The sequence below is a fragment of the Phalacrocorax aristotelis genome, chromosome 17 (assembly GCF_949628215.1).
Source record: "Phalacrocorax aristotelis chromosome 17, bGulAri2.1, whole genome shotgun sequence".
Classification (NCBI taxonomy): domain Eukaryota; kingdom Metazoa; phylum Chordata; class Aves; order Suliformes; family Phalacrocoracidae; genus Phalacrocorax; species Phalacrocorax aristotelis.
Genome location: NC_134292.1, coordinates 10,619,044 through 10,637,300, shown reverse-complemented (window position 1 = coordinate 10,637,300; position 18,257 = coordinate 10,619,044). Strand labels below are relative to the sequence as shown.

General features: G+C 35.6%; 1 protein-coding gene across 2 annotated transcripts in view; it reads left to right on the top strand.

Annotated features, from left to right (window-relative positions):
• C5 (complement C5) overlaps positions 1-18,257 on the top strand; it is a 29,381-nt gene that overhangs the window by 7,437 nt on the left and 3,687 nt on the right. The window contains exons 9-35 of one of the 2 annotated variants that reach the window (XM_075111868.1): positions 444-570; positions 922-1,037; positions 1,256-1,456; positions 2,040-2,243; positions 2,715-2,924; positions 3,107-3,256; positions 4,115-4,244; positions 4,561-4,626; positions 5,203-5,403; positions 6,061-6,151; positions 6,594-6,670; positions 7,322-7,461; positions 8,119-8,340; positions 8,920-8,980; positions 9,603-9,692; positions 9,903-10,115; positions 10,265-10,340; positions 11,215-11,374; positions 11,979-12,074; positions 12,374-12,545; positions 13,396-13,601; positions 14,395-14,547; positions 14,911-14,973; positions 15,789-15,870; positions 16,526-16,577; positions 17,277-17,379; positions 18,127-18,201. In XM_075111868.1, the coding sequence (XP_074967969.1) occupies positions 444-570; positions 922-1,037; positions 1,256-1,456; positions 2,040-2,243; positions 2,715-2,924; positions 3,107-3,256; positions 4,115-4,244; positions 4,561-4,626; positions 5,203-5,403; positions 6,061-6,151; positions 6,594-6,670; positions 7,322-7,461; positions 8,119-8,340; positions 8,920-8,980; positions 9,603-9,692; positions 9,903-10,115; positions 10,265-10,340; positions 11,215-11,374; positions 11,979-12,074; positions 12,374-12,545; positions 13,396-13,601; positions 14,395-14,547; positions 14,911-14,973; positions 15,789-15,870; positions 16,526-16,577; positions 17,277-17,379; positions 18,127-18,201 (3,537 nt within the window). Of the gene's footprint in view, positions 1-443; positions 571-921; positions 1,038-1,255; positions 1,457-2,039; positions 2,244-2,714; positions 2,925-3,106; positions 3,257-4,114; positions 4,245-4,560; positions 4,627-5,202; positions 5,404-6,060; positions 6,152-6,593; positions 6,671-7,321; positions 7,462-8,118; positions 8,341-8,919; positions 8,981-9,602; positions 9,693-9,902; positions 10,158-10,264; positions 10,341-11,214; positions 11,375-11,978; positions 12,075-12,373; positions 12,546-13,395; positions 13,602-14,394; positions 14,548-14,910; positions 14,974-15,788; positions 15,871-16,525; positions 16,578-17,276; positions 17,380-18,126; positions 18,202-18,257 lie in introns of those variants that run through there. The other variant, XR_012663455.1, reaches the window with a different exon arrangement.

Below are 18,257 nucleotides of genomic sequence, written 5' to 3'. Positions count from 1 at the left end.
GGTATAGGAGCGATGTAGTAATATGAGAGTAATCATGATCCGAATCACGATAGGAGACAAACAGATCAAAATTATAGTGTTGTATTATGGGGAGCCTGTTCTCCACCATTTATCTCTCCCTCATTTAGTCTGGCCTTTTTGATTTAGTCATTGAAGAATGATAAAAGGCATTATCTTTCCTCATTTAGGGAAGATATCTCTGTGTCATTCCTACCTCTTGTTGGGCCTGCATGCAGACTTTGCAATATTTGCCATTGGTTGATTAGTTATCAATAATTTTAGGGAATAAAGAATTTTTCTTCATTGAAGCATCTCCACCTTTGATTTCCTCTAAAAATAGACAATGAACAGAAACATGTTGAAGTTAGAATTTGCATGTAGTGTATCTATATATTATTTCTAAATTATTGGCTATAAAGTAGTGATTAATATTTCATTTCTAGATTGAAAATGGAGTTGCTGAGATCAATTTCAACAGTAAGAAAGCAGTGAGTTTTATAGGGTTTCAAAGTCTAGAAGAATTGGATGGGTCATATTTATATGTTGTGGCATCAGTGTTGGAATCTATGGGTAAGTTGCTTTTTAATTGTTTGGGTTTTTTAAATGTATCTGCAAATGTAAACAGACCTAGAAAACAAAATCATATGGATAACTTCCCTAGTATCAGACTTTCCTTAGTATTCAGAAGTCCTTCTTCCAAAAACTTGTAAGAAAGAACAGCCCATCCGTCACTGTAAAAATGTTTAGAGATTAAACTTTTTTTTTGTTTTTGGCTATTTGTTTTCACAACAGCACTAGGAGTTGACTCTTTAGGTGCAAGGACTTCACTGTAACAGGCAGGTTGTGCTGCCCTTTGAAGGCAAGTGGAGAAAACAGAGGCTGTAGGATGTGATCATTGAAAGGGGCGTACTATTTTATTAGGTGGCCTCAGTGGTGAAGCAGAATTTGCTGGAGTCAGATTTGCTATATCTCCTTACAAATTGAGTTTGATTGCTACTCCTCTCTTTGTGAAGCCCGGTCTTCCGTTCTTCATTAAGGTTAGTTAACATATGCAGTATTGTTGCACCTTACAACGTAAAACCCATAATGCAGAAGCCTTATTGTTTTTTGTATATTTTACTTTATAGGCTTTTACTTTCCATTGACCTTTTCCATTTTTTTAAATTTGCTATTGTAGAAGCTTAGCAGCTTGAAAGTTTTTTCCTTGAAAAATGTCACCATTCATATAAGAACTGTAATTTATTTTGATGAACAGGTGCAGGTTAAAGATACAGTAGATCACTCTGTTGGAAACATCCCTATAACTGTCACTGCAAAATCACTTAGTGAGCAAATGGATGAGACTCAGCTGATATCAGAGGGTTCAGAATCTGGGAGAAGCAAAACAAGCATGAATGATGGAACTGCTTTGTTTGTTGTTAATATCCCAGCTGATAGCAAAATGTTGGAGTTTGAAGTGAGTTAAATTGTTCTTTAATTTATTTCTTCAAGGGTTTAATTCTGCACTTTTGTGAATACACAACACTAATGGGAAGATTTTACACTCGAAAGTTGAGAGTTTAGAAACCTAGAGACTGTTACGAATGATCAGTTATGAAATGCAAGTGCTATAACAAAACATTACTTCTCTGTTAAATTCTGTATCATTCTGAAGCAAAATATCCTAATTTGTCACATTTATTTTGTAATAATTATGTAAAAAATTTAAATTAATTGTATGAAAACAAATCTCTGAGATGCTCCCTCACTGTGTAGGGAGGCATATCATTAACCTTTTCTGTTCTATTTATGTACATGCTTCTACACTATTGTTTTGTATTTGACTTGATATTTATAGATCTTTTTATTAAACAAAACATTAAAGTCTTGAGGTTACTTTTACTAATACCTGTGATTAATATGTTGCAGAATGCTTTTAATATTGTAATTATTTGTCTTCTTAAGTATAATTCTGTACTTAAGGTATTCAGAAGTCAGGATATACCGTTTTTGTTCCTTCTTTACTAAAAAAATTTTCAGACATTTTATTATTTTTTCAGGTAAAAACTGCAGATCCACGCCTTTCAGATGAAAACCAAGCAAGTAGAACCTATGAAGCAAGAGCTTATTCATCATTAAGTCAGAGTTATCTATATATTGACTGGGCTTCAAACCACAAAGTACTAGAAGTAGGAGATTTCCTAAGTATTAATGTATATCCACATAGTCAGTATATTGATAAAATAGATCACTACAGCTATTTGGTAAGTAACAGATGTTTCCACATAACGTATTGTATTGTGATTTAATGTGTGGTCGTAGATGAAAAACCTCAACAGTCAAGAACTATCCTCAGCACAGAATACGTGCGCTCAGAGAACTGCTCCTGCCATATATAATCTGTCAGTCTGATAGTAAAAAATTGTTAACAGTCTCCTGTTTAAATTATATATTAAGTCTCCATTGTTTTGAATTCTCATCTGATGTAGACTGGGATGAAGAACAAGTAGTGCTAGTCGCAAGAGGTATTTTGGGAGTTGAAACGGGGGGAAGAGAAAGATGCACAGAAACAGCACTTCTTTTGAAAGGATGAGGGAGAATGAACTAGACTTGCTGGTCCCAAATCCATTTTTGCGTGTGTTGGATTACATCTAAATGCTAGTAATTATTACATGTAAGAAACATATTGCATATAAAATTTGACTTTTTTATTCTCCATCATTTTCCTATTATAGATCATGTCAAAAGGGAAGATAGTAAGCTTTGGAACTCAGAAGAGAATTAAGGATTTGGAATACGAGCATCTGACTTTTCAGATAACCCAAGAAATGGTTCCTTCAGCACGTCTTGTTGTCTACTACATAGTCACGGGAGAACAAACTGCTGAGTTAGTAGCTGATTCTGTCTGGCTGAATGTGGAACAGAAATGTGGGAATAGTCTTGATGTGAGTAGCAAAACAGGCACTAATATTTGTGGATGTGCATTCATTTTATGGTCAGATTTTAACTTGGACTTACACAAGTTCTTTAACACTTCCTCGACTTTAATTAAAGTGTCTGCCTTCAGGTGCATTTGTTTGGGAACAATGTGCTTTGAAAATTACCAATATTTGTTTCCAATTTATAGGTTAAGCTGCAATCGAGCAAAGAGATACTGAATCCGGCAGGAGTTGTATCGCTTAACATGAAAACACAATTCAATTCCTTTGTTGCTTTGTCATCTATTGACAAGGCAATATATGGAGTCACAGGAAGAGGAAAAAGACCAATGGAAAAAGTTAAGTAGTGGCCACAAAAGAAAAACAAGTTGCTATTTGTTTAATGTTCATATTCAGGTAGTTATTATGTGTCATGCATTCAGTAAGCCTGAAAATATGCAGAAGAGCAATTCGATCCAGAATCTGGCTGCTCAAAATTATAAAAAGAAGTAGTTTACAATAATTTGATTTCCAGTAAATGTAAACTGTGGTTTTAAAGGCAGATCTGAACTGTCTCATCAGGATGCTTCAGACTTGGCCAAAAATAGGTTGCAGTGTTAGAGAGCTCCTCGATCAAAGAGGCGTGGAGGCTACATTCTCCTACTTAGTTCTTCCTGTAATTTTTTACATTTTTAAGGCATACTGGCAGAATGATATGGCAAATGCTGTTATGTTCAGTGGGTTGTAGACGTTTTCAGTCCTTGAGGAATTTTAGATACGTGTGTGTGGAAGTAAAACCTATATATCATCCCTTACTGAAAGCATTCCATTCCTATGACAGATATGGTGGTTTTTTAATACTTCAGAACAGTCAGATACAAAATACATAGGAGAAGAATAGAATACTTTTGCACCAACCTTGAATCATTGAATCTGTTTTATAGCACTGTTGAATTGGTTTTAAACAAGCTAGTCTGAGTATCAGAATTGTTCTAAAAACCTTAGTGAAGCATTCCTTGATTTAGCTGCGTGACTCTAACTCTGATGTGGGCTACAAGGGAGTGGCTGTGTTGGTGCTGGTGCTTGAATTGACTCAAATACCGCTAAACTGTATTCTTCAGTGTGTCTTCCAGACTAAAGCGTAAGTCTTACTCTCTCATTCATCGTATGATATATTCCACATTTTAGTTAGCTGTCTGTGTGGGTTTTTTCCTCAGATAATGCTACAGTTAGAAAAGAGTGACCGTGGGTGTGGTGCTGGAGGAGGACGGAACAACATTGATGTATTCCGAATAGCTGGGCTTACGTTTTTAACTAATGCAAATGCTGATGATTCAAATGAAGCAGGTATATTCCTTCATTTAAAACTTGAAATTGTGGATCTTCTTTTCTGAAATATTCTATTGTGACTCTCAGTTATTATGTTGGAACTTCATTAAATTAATAGAGAACGCATATACTAATGATTTTTGAGAGAGGAAAACATTATGACTTGTGGATCAATTATTGTAATTTAAATGAAAGTACTTTTATGTAATTAAAATAGTAAACAGAAAAAGTGCCCCAAATTTTGCATGCTATTTTATGGAATTATTTTTAAGTGTGCTATGCTATTACCAAAAAAGTCATGTCATTTGTACTTACTTATTTATTTTTTGAACAGATGAAACTTGCAGTGAAGTTTTAAGAACCAAACGGTCTGAATTTGAGGAGCGGATACACAAAGAAGGTGGTAAAAAAAATCTCTTAAAAGATATAATTTTGGGAAAGAAAAAAATCACATCCATTAGAAATGAAGAATCTGAGTGTTTGCTTACTACTTTTAATTATTGTTATTAACTTAATGTAGTGGAGAGAGACAGGCAAATATGGACGATTAGAGAGGAGCCCATTTATAAAGCGTCATAGCTATATGCTGAATTTGAAGTCAGCAAAATTGAAGTGCACATTGAAAATACAGGTTATGTTTAAGATCTCTTCTTTTTCTGAAGAGACGTAGCCTGAAAACTCACAGTACTGCCATATGGTAATCTTTCCCAGGGACCACCTGCCAGAACCACCTTTGACTGTTAAATCTTAAAATGTAATAAAACTTTTCTTATCTAATTTATATTTGTAATTCAGAAGAGTAGTGATTAAGTGTGTCACTAGCTTTTGAAAAATGGCAACTTTATGTTAATCCTCAAACCTGTACCGTCATTGAAATTCTGCAAGTTTTAAAACCAGATTTAGTAAAATGACTTAAGATGCATTTGAAAATAAAAACTTCATCTCAAGGAAAGGAATTATTTTATTATTATTTCAGTATCCAAATATGCACATCAAGAAATTCGAAAATGCTGCATGGCTGGAGTGAAAGCATATCCAGTCACTGAGACTTGCAGTGACAGAGCTCAGCGAATTCGGCGTAGCGCAAAGTGCATTTCTGCATTCAAAAACTGCTGTGAATTTGCAAATAGGCTGCGGGAGGAAGAGCCTAATAAGATTCTAATATTGGCAAGGATGCGTAAGTACAAGAGCTTTACCTCTCCTGTGGATGTGTGGTGAAACACTTCCAGCAGAATATGAGTAAATATAGAGGTGATAGCTTTGTTAGCTATTAACCCCTCCCTGTTACCTGTCAGGGTTATTTCAGAGAGAATTTTACCAGTCTCCAAAGACCTTGGTTGTATACCCCTAAAGAGGGGTAGGAGAGAAGTTCCTTATTCTGTTAAGAGCTATGTTCTATTCACCCGTATTTAGAACAAATGGAACTGCAATAGGAGAGCATCAGTGCCTGCGAAGGCAATGCTAAGTTGAATGCTAAATTTGAATCCTTTGCCCAGGTCCAAAAGAGCCAAAGGGTAACGTCTCAGGAAAGATTGGTGGGAGTATGAAATTCCTTGTCACTCATTCTCCTCCTATAATCACTTGTTAACAAGTTAATCTGTCTGGATATCAGACGGGTGTTCACATGTGTAAATAGATGAGGTGGGATTAACACAGGCTTTTGATTGAGGGTATTCTAATACCATTGTGCTTGTATCAGGACTAACGTGAGACAAGTAAGCAGAGCGCAGTATCACAACAAAATCATTATCTTTTTTCTTTTAAGCCTTTGGTGGAAGGCTGTTGGCAGGTGGTTGGGGATTTTATTTTTCCTTGCTTTATTTATGTTCTTCAGATTTTGAGGCTGTCTTGGAACTGGATGAGGCAGAAGTTCGTAGCTACTTCCCTGAAAGCTGGTTATGGGAAGTTCACCAAGTTTCTCCAAGGTACTACTTTTCTTAAATCAGTTACCAACATTTGACTTAGTGATCAGTTTTATAGAAGGGAAATGCTAAAATGGATGTAAGCCGGGTAGCCTTAGTTGTACCCAGGATATGTGCTAAAGTGCAGTCTTATCTGACAAACTCTTCCTGCCATGTTTTCCTCCGTGCAGGATATGCTGTCTAGTGCCCAGATCCTTGAGTAATTTTTCCTTTCACTTTCAGCCTTGTTAAACACCAGCTTCTGTAAAGCTGGCTAAAACCAAGTTTATTCAAACAAAAACCGAGAAGTCCTGTTTTCTAAATACGCTATTGTACCTTGTCTTACCTAAGTCTCTCTTGGATACAGGAGTTGCTCTGGGCATGTACTGTCTCTGTGTTGATTAGCTGCTGGTGCTAATGGATGGCTATTGATAATGTGTAAATGTACTAACACTTCCAAACACAGGTCTAAGACTCTGTCTGTCACCTTGCCTGATTCGCTGACTACTTGGGAAATACAAGGTGTTGGCATTTCCGATAAAGGTAGGTACCACAGCCTAATTAGGTCGTAGCTAAAGAGCTAGGGAGCTTTTCCGTTTAGATTTTGCAGAACCTCCCATTGCACTTGACACATATGTTCGGAAATGTTTATTTTCTGGTTGATAAACAGGAAAAGAAAACATCAAAATATATATTTTAAGGAAAGGAAATTACTTTGTTTCTTTTTATAAATGTAGGTGGCTGGGAACACAAAGGTCTGTCTAGCCTATCTTGTGTTTGGCAGTGGCCTCTAATAAATGACTAAGAAGAGTATAAGAACAAATAGTGAGTGACTCTTCCCTGGCACAGCTTTACAGCGTCCTGCTATCAATAGCTCAGGGACTTGAGGAGAGGAAGAAACAAATTTTCCAATAGTTACGGTAATCCAAACAGAAAATTTGTTTCTCACTTTGGGAAGAAGGAGAAGCCCAAAGGACTGATATGTCAGCAAGTATGTGTGAAGAGTAGGAGATGGCAGCTCAGAAGAGGCAGCAAGATCCTGGTGACTTTTAAAAAAACTTGGACAATTTCAAAGTACATATTGGAAAACTGATAAGTCATGAGTAAAGCTGGCAAGTATGCAAAGATGTTTTGAAACTTGTTTATCAGAAGGGTGAATAAGATATGCTGCCTTCGCGTTTTTAATTTTCTTAGGCATATGTGTTGCTGCTCCGTTGGAACTGCAAGTTGTAAAAGATATCTTCCTGAGCATTTATGTTCCATATTCTGTGGTGCGAGGAGAACAGATTGAGTTAAAAGGATCGGTTTATAACCATAAAGCTTCTCCAATTAAGGTAATTTGTGGTCTTGGTGAGTTCTATGGAAAGATTAACATAATAAACAAAAAAAGCATTTCCCCTGCGGATCTCCAGTATAAACACATCCTTGGATCAGATTTTTCCAGTCCTCCAGCTAGTGTTATATATGTTCTACCTAACTATGTAACAATTAAATCTAATCATTGTGTTTCACTTCCAGCCACTCCACTGATTACAATGTTGTCATACTCTTGCCTAGCAACTTTCCTCCTGAAAGTTAATCAATTCCAGTTGTTTGGACACAGTGTCAAAAAGTGATGAGACTGTTTGAATTACCCGCTCCAGAGCTCAGAGATTACGTTGTTTAAGGATTTAATATAAAAGGACTGTTTTTAAGGTGATATGATCAAACAGAAGTACAAAACTGTTATTGGAAAAATTTAGAGTATAGTACGCAAAGGCATGCGTACAGAGCCTAGTATAGCGGTTCCCTGGTGCTGCTAATGAGCATTTGTTAGTGTGTCTCTAGTGCAAATGCTTGTAATTCCAAAGTTAGTAACACTTGCTCGTTGTAAACAGAAAAGTGGTATTACAGTAACAGAATGCTCATTATAGTATTTCAGGGGCTTTAGTAGTTCTCTGGTGTTGTGCCTGTCATGTAATTGAAACATTTAAAACCCTTCAACATTTCAGTTCTGTGTTAAACTAGCAGCTGGAAATGGAATCTGTTCCTTTGGAGGTTCTGCAACTACTGGATCTGGGATACGCCATTGTAATTTTAAGAACCTAGGTGGCGGTTCTTCATCACCACTTACATTCAGAATACTTCCTTTGGAATTAGGTCTTCACACTATCAACTTTACGTTGCTGACAGCCAGGAACAGTGAAACCGTAGTTAAAACTTTACGTGTAATGGTAAGAAAAAAACCCAAGCTGTTTGTAGTGGTTTTGGATTTCAGATTAAGTCACAAGAAATAAAAATATATTAAATCAATATACAAATATTGATTTATTTTAATATTATCAGAATGCAAAATATCACATGATACCATTGAATTCACTGAGGTTTATGCAGCGGAAAAATGCATGACTGAGGATTTGAGTATGCGCATTTTAAAACCTTGATTATAAGAATTGTCAGAAAGTTTATCTGTATAACTACATAGATTATAACTTAGTAAGCAAGGAGAATACTGTATCCTAAGTTATTTGGGTTGGACTGCTTAAGTGTGCTTCACTGAAAGACTTTTTTTTGTAATTTCATACTTTCTTAAGTTGTTCTTTTTTGTTAACTTTTCTCAAGACTTTGGGGAGATAGAATACAGAATACTAGCTTAAATATATGTATAATAGATGTAGAACAGTGAAGTAAAACAACTACAGAGAAGGATATAGAAGGCAAAAATACTATGGCTTTAAACTGTTGTTTCAGCTAATATATTTGATTAAGGAAAAGTGTCTTCATTTTCTATTCTTTCCTCTAAATGATTTCAGCCAGAAGGCATTAAGAAAGAGCTTCATGCAGGTTTCACTTTGGATCCACAGGGGGTTTATGGTAAGAGAATTGATCATGTATGTCTTTACTTGGTTTATTTTTTCATTTTCTTGATTCATGATGATCAAGTTTTCTGTAATGTGAAAGAATTGCCATTTCTCCTTCCTGAAGTATTCTTCCTTTGTTCCTTCCAAGGATTTCCTGTCCGTTCACTAGCCAATGCATCTTAAAATAGCTAGTCTTTCAAAAAAAAAAAACACACCACCAAACTTGGATTAATTTCTTAAAGGAACATTTATATGTACCTTTTCTTGTGATATAATACTAAGTTTTTCTCAGTGTGCTTGAAAACCAGTTAGCAGGTGCTTTCTTAATGAAAACAGAATATGTTCTCATTTAACCAGAATCGAATCTGAAACCACAAAGTTTAGGTCCAGATCAAACTTTTTTTCCTAACAGAAAAGGCAAGTGAAAGGTTAAAGTGTTTGCATCCGTTCTTTTTCAAAGGCTGATACTGTTTGCTTGTGTGTTTGGGAATAGTTCCAGTTTTCGTGTTATCATAGATATTTTTGTTGCTGATTCTCAGAGAGTTGTGACCTTTAAATCTGGCTATTATATCTGAATCATCTCCTGATTTGGATTGTGCAGTATGATATATAAATATGTACATTTTCAATTATAGGTTCAATGAAGAGACGACAAGAATTTCGATATAAAATCCCACTAAATCTGGTCCCTAAAACAAAAATTGATAGAAGTGTCAGTGTAAAAGGTAAATTGAATTTAAACTTTTAGTCCACTGCGCACATACTTTCTGTACACATGTTCTTTTTCTCCTATTTTTTATTCCTTTGTTTAAATCTGAATTTATTCCCAGGTTCTCCTGCTTTTGAGAAAAGGCTTTGCAGATCACTTTTTGTGTAGAATTTTAAATAAGTCATATAGAATGATTGCTTTATAAGCAATTTTCTTCTTTTCACAGGACATCTTATGGGTGAAGTGATTGCCACAGTCCTCAGTCCTAGTGGTGTTGATGTTCTCACCAATCTGCCCAAGGGCAGTGCAGAGGCAGAGCTGATGAGTATTGCCCCAGTATTTTATGTGTTTCGCTACTTGGAAGAGTCAAATAACTGGCAGTTACTGGGTCCTGAAATCTTAACTTCAAGAACTCAGATGAGGAGGAAGATGAAAGAAGGTAGAAAAATATAGCTGCTTCTCTTGCTTCAGAGTTGTAGAGGTGCATAAACTTTGTTGCATTGGAAAGATAATACATCAGAGAGAGCAAATGCAATTTTAATGTAGATCTCTTTTCATAACTGATTTTCTGCCTGATCTATTCCTTAGGAATTGTAAGCATCTTGTCATTCAGAAATCCTGACTTCTCATATAGCATGTGGAAGAATGGACAAGCTAGCACGTGGTGAGTTAAAAAGGTCTTTTGATTACAATGGATGGACAAGGCTTGATTCACTCCTTTGCTTTCATATTATAACTAACTTTTAAAGGGTGATACTTTCCAGTAAACGTGAGAGGTGAGCTTGATGGCAGATTGAAACGGTACTTACAACTTTGAATAATACCTTGATTCCTTGTTTTTGCTTGCTAAATCTTTTATTTGTGTCCATAGTTCACATCATTACAACCAAGCTGGGCTAATGGTTAGGAGCAGACACAGCTGAGAGAGTTTGTAGGTTTTTGCTCAGTTCTGAAACCTCTTCTTCGGACCTGGAATTTTATAGCAGGACTGTGCAGACCTTGGTTCCCTACAGAATCATAAGCTCAGGCAAAGGTTGCGCCCCAGCTTTGAAGAAGGAAAGCTACATACAGGGACGTGAGCAAGGGCAAAGAAGTCATAGCTTTTGTTCACACAAATATGATATTTAAAGGCTATCAATCAGGAGGGGTAGTACTGTTCATGGAAAATAGAATTTGCCATTGCAAGTTAGGCAAAATGTATAGTCGCTGTCTTGCCTTTCTCAATGGCAAATGCACTTGGCTTATAGAATAAGACAAGTCAAAAGCATCTTAAGTTCTGTGCATAAGAAAAAGTAATCTTTCCGGGATGTAATGAGATCATATCCTGAAACATGGAACTCGATCTTAGTTTAAAACTGAGTAATCATTACCCATTTGTTAAGTTAAAATCAAAATTAATCTGCAATCAAGTCTTAAAACAATACTCCTCTGTGTGAATGGGTGGCATACCTACATCATAAATAGTGCTAATTTGTGCCTAGCCTCTAGCTGTGTGGTCATATCTGCAACAAATATGATCTGTTTGATTTCCTTGGCAGGTTGACAGCTTTTGCTTTAAGGATTCTCGGAGAAGTTAATCAATATATAAATCTTGATCAAATTTCTGTTTGTAATTCACTTCTCTGGTTGATTGATAACTGTCAAATGCCAGATGGGTCATTCAGTGAATTTTCAAATTACCAACCAGTGAAACTACAGGTATGAAAACCAAATGTTTTCTGTGCATGTACAGTAAAAGCTGAAGCCACCAGGAGGTAATGTGTGTTAGGAATGCAAGATATTTTAGGCTGCATATCACCAGAACACCTATTTAGGACAATTTTGCTAAATTTGCTTTTAAAGAACAGCACAATCGTGCAAACCTTTCTGTTTTCCCACTACAAGTAGCTGCTTACCACTTCTTACTATTAGAAAAAAATTAGGTAGGTTGGTTTTACAGTATAATAGTCCTGGCTTGCCAATAACTATATAATTTTGTCTCATTTTTACAGATCAGCTAGTACCTTCAAAAGAGTCAACCTATTTTCAGGTTAAACCAAACTGATATTTCGTACAGGAATTTCTATTTGCTTCCTTACCTAAACTGTAAAAAAGTTCTATTTATTTAAATTAACTGTTGTTTCTATTATTTATATTTATATAAATACTTTATAGGTTTATAATATATACATACATAAATATTCATAACTACGTTTATCATTTATATTTCTATATAGTATCTATATTGTTATAAATATATGATGATGTTTATATTTACATATATACACATAATATATGTATATTTACATATTTTATTTTGTAGGGTACATTACCTAGAGAAGCTGAAGAAAAATCTTTGTATCTCACAGCATTTTCTGTTATTGGAATTGAAAAGTCAATTAAAATGTGTTCTACTCAGGTAAATAATGTTTTTATTCTGCCAGCAGTCATGTTCTAGGATTCTGCTTTCTTCCATTTTCTTTAACATTTGTTCAAATAAATCAAGAGGCTTTTTTTCAGTTTCAGACACTAAGATGTATTTGCTTTGTTAGTCTTTGTCTTTCAAAATCAGTAGAAGAATAATAATGAAATTCTGGATCACTTTATTATAAGATATATTGTAGAAGATACTATATATACACCTATATTGTCTGGGTAGATGTGTTTCTGTAAAAATAAGCCTAATAGATGTAAGCTGTAGCCTGTTCATCCTTTCAGAAAATCCATGACGCTAAAAATAAAGCAGGAGATTATTTGATGAAAAATGTGGGGTCTGCTCAAAGCCCCTTCACTATGGCAATAACTTCGTATGCTTTAGCTCTCGTGGACTTGAACCATCACTCTGCACGATCAGCGTTCTCTGCACTGAAGAAGGAAGCATCTGTCATAGGTATTATTATATTCCCTCAGAGTGTATACTGTAGTCAGTCTCTCAGTACTTTTAAATTCTCTAATGTGATGGCACTACTCGGAGTGAATTTCAGTGATGCTTGCTTTGGCATAAGGGAACGTTTAATGGTGTGTGGCCTAGTGTATTTGCTAGACTGAATCCTGCTTTCAGCTTTCAACAGTGCCATTTCATTAGCAGTACGCAAGTCAGCTAGGCATCTGCTGTTCCCCATTGGGCCACGCTTGTTCTATCTGTAGGCTTTGCGTTTGTGCAGGTGTCCGTAGTGGATTACGTTTGTCTGCCTCCTCGTCCTTATGATGTGTCCGCTCTTCCTTAGCTCAGAGCGGAATTTTTCACAATATCTGCCACTGCCCTCGCTTTTGTTGCATTGAGTTTTCTTCTTAATTTCTCACTGGTTGATGAGGGAATTTGTTGTCTCCTGTGAATGCTGTTCCTTTTAGCGTGTTTTTTCACAGGCAAGGGACTCAGACTGTTATCTGCCAAGTAACGATTTCTACTGGAATAGAAAAGCTTTATTCTGTCTGTTGAAAGTGGCTTCAGAAAAAAAATAAATAAAATCTGTATGTTGTTTGTTTTGCCACTCTATCATTGTTCGGGACCAGCAATATTTGGATATGCATCAGGTGCTTTTCTTTGGGTCTGTCTGTCATCAGTTTATAGTATAAACATCAGACTTAGCAGTGTAAGGGAAGTATATCTTCATCTCCTGTTAAATGCAGAGTGAGTTCTTCTTTTTCTCCTTGACCTGAGTAGGAAATAGTTCACCTTGTGTAGTCTGGAGACAGCTGTTCTACGTTTCAATCTGAAACCTTCCTTTTATCCTTTGTAGGTGACCCTCCTCTTTATCGTTTTTGGAAAGATACTTTCAAAACAGCTGACCAGCACACTCCCAGCTCTGTTACTGCACAAACGGTGGAAACTACAGCATACGCCTTGCTTACTACCTTGCTAAGAGGGGACAAAAACTATGCTAATCCAATCATCAAATGGTTGTCTGAAGAACAAAGACATGGTGGAGGATTTTATTCAACTCAGGTGAGCTTTTAAATATTTTGTTCTCATTCTTTGAGTACCAAAATCTGAGACGTCTTAAGAGGGTAATGTCACCAGATGACCACATTGACAAGTTCCATGTCCAATGTATGGGATTACTGTCAAACGACTCTGTTGCTGTGATATTCTTTGTTTCTGGGAAGTACGACTTCTTTTCATGAAGTCTAATATAAACAGAAATTTGCAAGCTGATTCCACTGACTTCAGATCTGCTGAATGAAAAGGATCATAGGAGGCAAACTGTTTGCCCAAGTTTTTTATAAAACAGAATATTTCATTTCATGACATGATGTTCTTGTTTTGCACAAAAATGGAATGCAGTGTAGCAAGGTATGCATTTTTTCATTGCAAGAACTGTGTTAGTGTGCATGAATAGACTGAAAGTCAAGTGTAAGTTGCAAGATTTCTAATATAGCATCAACTAGTCATACTATACAGAATATTCCAATTCATGCAACCCCCCTGTGATTCTGTGATTCTGTAAATGATTAAAAATCTATGAAGAAACTGAGTGCTGTGTTTATTGCTGTTTTCTTGCTTCCTGTTTAGTACTTGCATGCACCTCTTTAAATTGCACAAATATGTCTATGAGTAGAGCATTACATATGTTACCACCATGTTAAGTGTCCTGCTGAGACACTGCTAAGCTGTTTAGCTAGTGACGGTTACCATTATCTGTAATCATGCTTGAGTGGCAGAAAATAAATTGCTTTGTAATACATTTTCACTTCTTTTTAATTTCTGAAATCAATTCTTTATAATTGATTTCTGGCAGGACACAATTAATGCCCTTGAGGCCTTGACTGAATATTCCCTTCTTGTCAAACGGCTTCATTTGGACATGAATGTTAAGGTAGCATACAAAAACCATGGAGACGTTGATCTGTTTAAACTGACAGAAGATAACTTCGTGGGAAGAACTATGACAGTGAGTGAACAGTATCTTTCGAAAAGGGAAAGCAGGATTCTTAGCCATTTGTTAAGCAATTATTTGAACATTGAAATTACTACTAAAGTAGCTTTTTCTTTTAATAAACTAGTAGAAATTTGGTATAGCAACTGTTTTAAGGACTTTGATTATCTGGTAAATTTAATGCATTTGAATATTAACTTAAATTTAGTATCTCTGCTTGTTCCTTTGAAGTTTTTTATGTAGAATCTGTTTGTAGCGTCAAGCCTTAATATGTATTTAAAACGCAGAAAAGACAAGCAGATCATCTGACCTGAATTGTTGCTAATCGCGCTATCTTTGTTATTAATTTGTACCTTTTGTTTAATGTCAATCCTTTAGGTACCTTTCGATGATGACATATATGTGAGCACTGGAAGCAGCACTGGCATAGCTACCGTAAATGTAAGCATGCAACCAATTGTTTTAAATGGAATCTCTGGTTTATTAACATCAACATTGAAAAAGAAACTGGAATTTCTCAAACTATGCCATTTGTTGCCCTTACCTTTACACTGAAGTGAGGATATCATCATGGCTGTATTTCAGATTAAATACAAGCCATTGTGTGATTTATGGCTAATGAGAGAGAAGTTGTGAAGTTTCTTCCTTTTCATCAGAGGTTTTCTGTTCCATAAATCTAAATAGATGATCGACTCAGTTTTAACGCTCACCAGTTGTTACTGTCTCTGCCTAGACAGCCAAACAGGGAAGAACCACCTTAGTGATCAATTTTGAGCAATTTCTCAATTCTCTGCTATTCTGGTGCTTACTCTTAGTTTATTAAGCAATGTCACTGAGGAACTGTTTTCTTGCAATGTTTAAAGGAATCATTTTTGTGTGCCTAAATATTAAGCTGTTGCCATGATAGATTTTCTCCTAATCTTTTATAGCCTTTTCTAGCATCAAACTCAACAACATCTGAAATGTGCATATTCTTGTGTACTGCTATTGATATTCATAAAATCTCAGGAGTTGGATAATATTTTTAGTCTTGTAAACATGACCAGCAAGAATGGCGTGGTTTTGCTGAAGAATTCCCCGTTTCTTTCTGTGCTGATCATTTATTGACTCCGCTTTGTGTTCATCAAAACTAATCATGCTGTACAGACTTGTTTTTACTGGTGTCATATTCTCCATATTATGAGTTTTCAGTTTTATGCCAATGTTGAGGATTGTTTACTGCTTCTGTTTTGTCTAATTTGTTTGTACTTGTGTAGGTGAGGACAGTATATAATACAATCGGTACTTCAGAAGAGTCATGTAACTTTGATTTGAAGATTGTTCCAAAGAGAGATGATGGTAAAGGGTTAATATGGTTTTAAATATTACTGCTCAAGTCAGTGCAAGGAGTGGGAGGGAGGGAAAAAAAAACTTTGTTAAACAAAGTGTTTCTTATTAAGAATGAAACTGTAACAAATTCTGTCACTTTCTAAATGCAAAACTGGAAAAGAAATTGCTAGAAGCCTTTTTTAGCCCTTCATGAAACTATTGGTTTTTTGTGAATAGAATTAATTTTTAATTTATTTCTGTTAGGTGTATTTTTACTTATTTATGGAAGAGTTTTTGCAGTTGAGGGAGTGAGGAATACAAACTTCCAGCAGAAGAAATAAATACGGTGCAGGGTGGGGTGGTTCCAGTGAGTTCTACAAGGTGCTGAGAGTTATAGTCCAGTTACAACAGGGTACATAACCACATTCTCGTTTTTGCCATGAAGTAGTTTTAATAATGTAAGTACACAATAACGTACATTAAGCATTAAAGCTGTCATTTCACCTGAATTATAAAAGAGGTACAATGTTACTCGTTTGTGGCTAGACAGTGAGTTCCTATAAAAATAGCCACCAAAACAATTTAAATATTATCTTTCAATTATGAAAATGCTTTATGAGAATTATGCATTGCTGCTTCTGTAGAGTTATAAAATTACTTGTTTGACTTGACTCGTTATGAAAAGGTTACAGAAGAGAAGACGGTGAGCCACTTGGGCGCTTAGAGGCTTGTGCAAAGTAAGTACAGCTGATGGGGTTTTTGGTTGGTGGTTGGTGTTTTTATTTCCCTGGTGACTGAGCCAATGTTTTGCATTTAAAGGTTTCATTTAACTAAATGCTGGTTCTAAATGCCCTGGATTTCCTAACATTCAACACTCCTCACGGAGGTGGAATTCCCATCTGACGTGTTAAGGAATTGGAGCAGTGCAAGGCAACTGCACTGTGCATCGATGTATGCATTAAGAAATGAATCTAAGACCATTACTAAGGCTTTCTAGTCTTTTGGTTTTTCTTAGTTATTGTTTTAATATTGCATTAATTGACATATTTATATTAAATTTCTTTTTTTTTACAGAGATTAAAATGTTTTTATTTGTTAATAATTGCACCTGGTCTTCTGATCGCCTTTTCTTCCTGTTTCTTCGCTTTTATGTATGTGCATAAACAGAATTAGAGCCAAAGGTCATGATCTCTTTGGGAGGGAGTTTTTCTTTAATTTATATATGGGTTCTGCTGGAACATAAGTATTAAGAAAAGCTTTTTTTGCATTTTATTGGCCTAAATCTGAAATGATTCATCTGGACTATTTTGCTTTGTTATGGATTTACTGTGGTCTAAATGTTGGTTGAATTTTCTTTAGGTTTTTCTGGATACACATTTGAAGATTTCTTTTTAATTTCAGTTATGTTTGTTTAATATATTTTCAATCTATTTTAGGTACAGGCCCAGAGCAAGAGAGCCACAGTCAGGGTCTGCTCATGCTGTGATGGACATAGGTTTGGTTAGCGGATTGGAAGCAAATACAGAAGACTTATCCACTGTGAGTCTTAGAGAACTTTTTTCTTTTATTGAAGTTTTTTTTGGCATAACTATAACATTTACTGTTCTTCATCTTTTTCTGTTAGAATAGTAGTGCAGATTTATAGCATTGTATCCTCATTGCTTCTAAACACTTCTAATACTGATGAGAATAATCTACCTAAGTCTAGATTATGGATTTTTCATAGAGTCAGAAGCTAGACATGTAGTTAAAGTTTGACATCTAGGCTCCCTCTTGTTAGCGGAAAGACAAGAGCGGATAGAGAGTGGTTCTCGTCCGCGTTAGGGTAGTGTGAATCAATGTCTGGAGGTGCTGTATCTGCTAACTGTAAAGGGAACACTGTTAGCGTATGCACCTCACTGTTAGTTGGCTAAAGTCTGTGAACTGATTCTTAACTCTAGTGCTCGTGTTCATCCAGCTCCTGTCGACAAGTATGCGAGTTTTAGTTAAAGGCAGTCAGAGTTATAAGATTTAAATAGGATACTATACGTGGACTCAAGTATTCTTTTAAGGATAATTAGCTGTTTAATTCTTCATTATCTTCATGTATTGAGTAAGAGGATAATTTCCTTAAAAGAAAACCAAAAAAAACAAGTGAGAGTATGAGCATTATGAAGAGGCAACCCTAAAACTTTTTATATTTTTACGTCTCAGAATTGTGCTAAACCTGCTGATTACAAAACTTTTGAGGTCATCCAGAAATGTTTAATTTGTATAAAAGTTTTTTTCTGGTTTTCTCCCCTACAGCTCGCAAGTGGAGTTGATCAGTTGATTGAAGATTATGAGATAAGAGATGGACATGTTATTCTGCAGATAGACTCTGTATGTTACCCTTTTCATAACTGTAAGCAGTAATTTAACCCTTTGGAATAATTCTG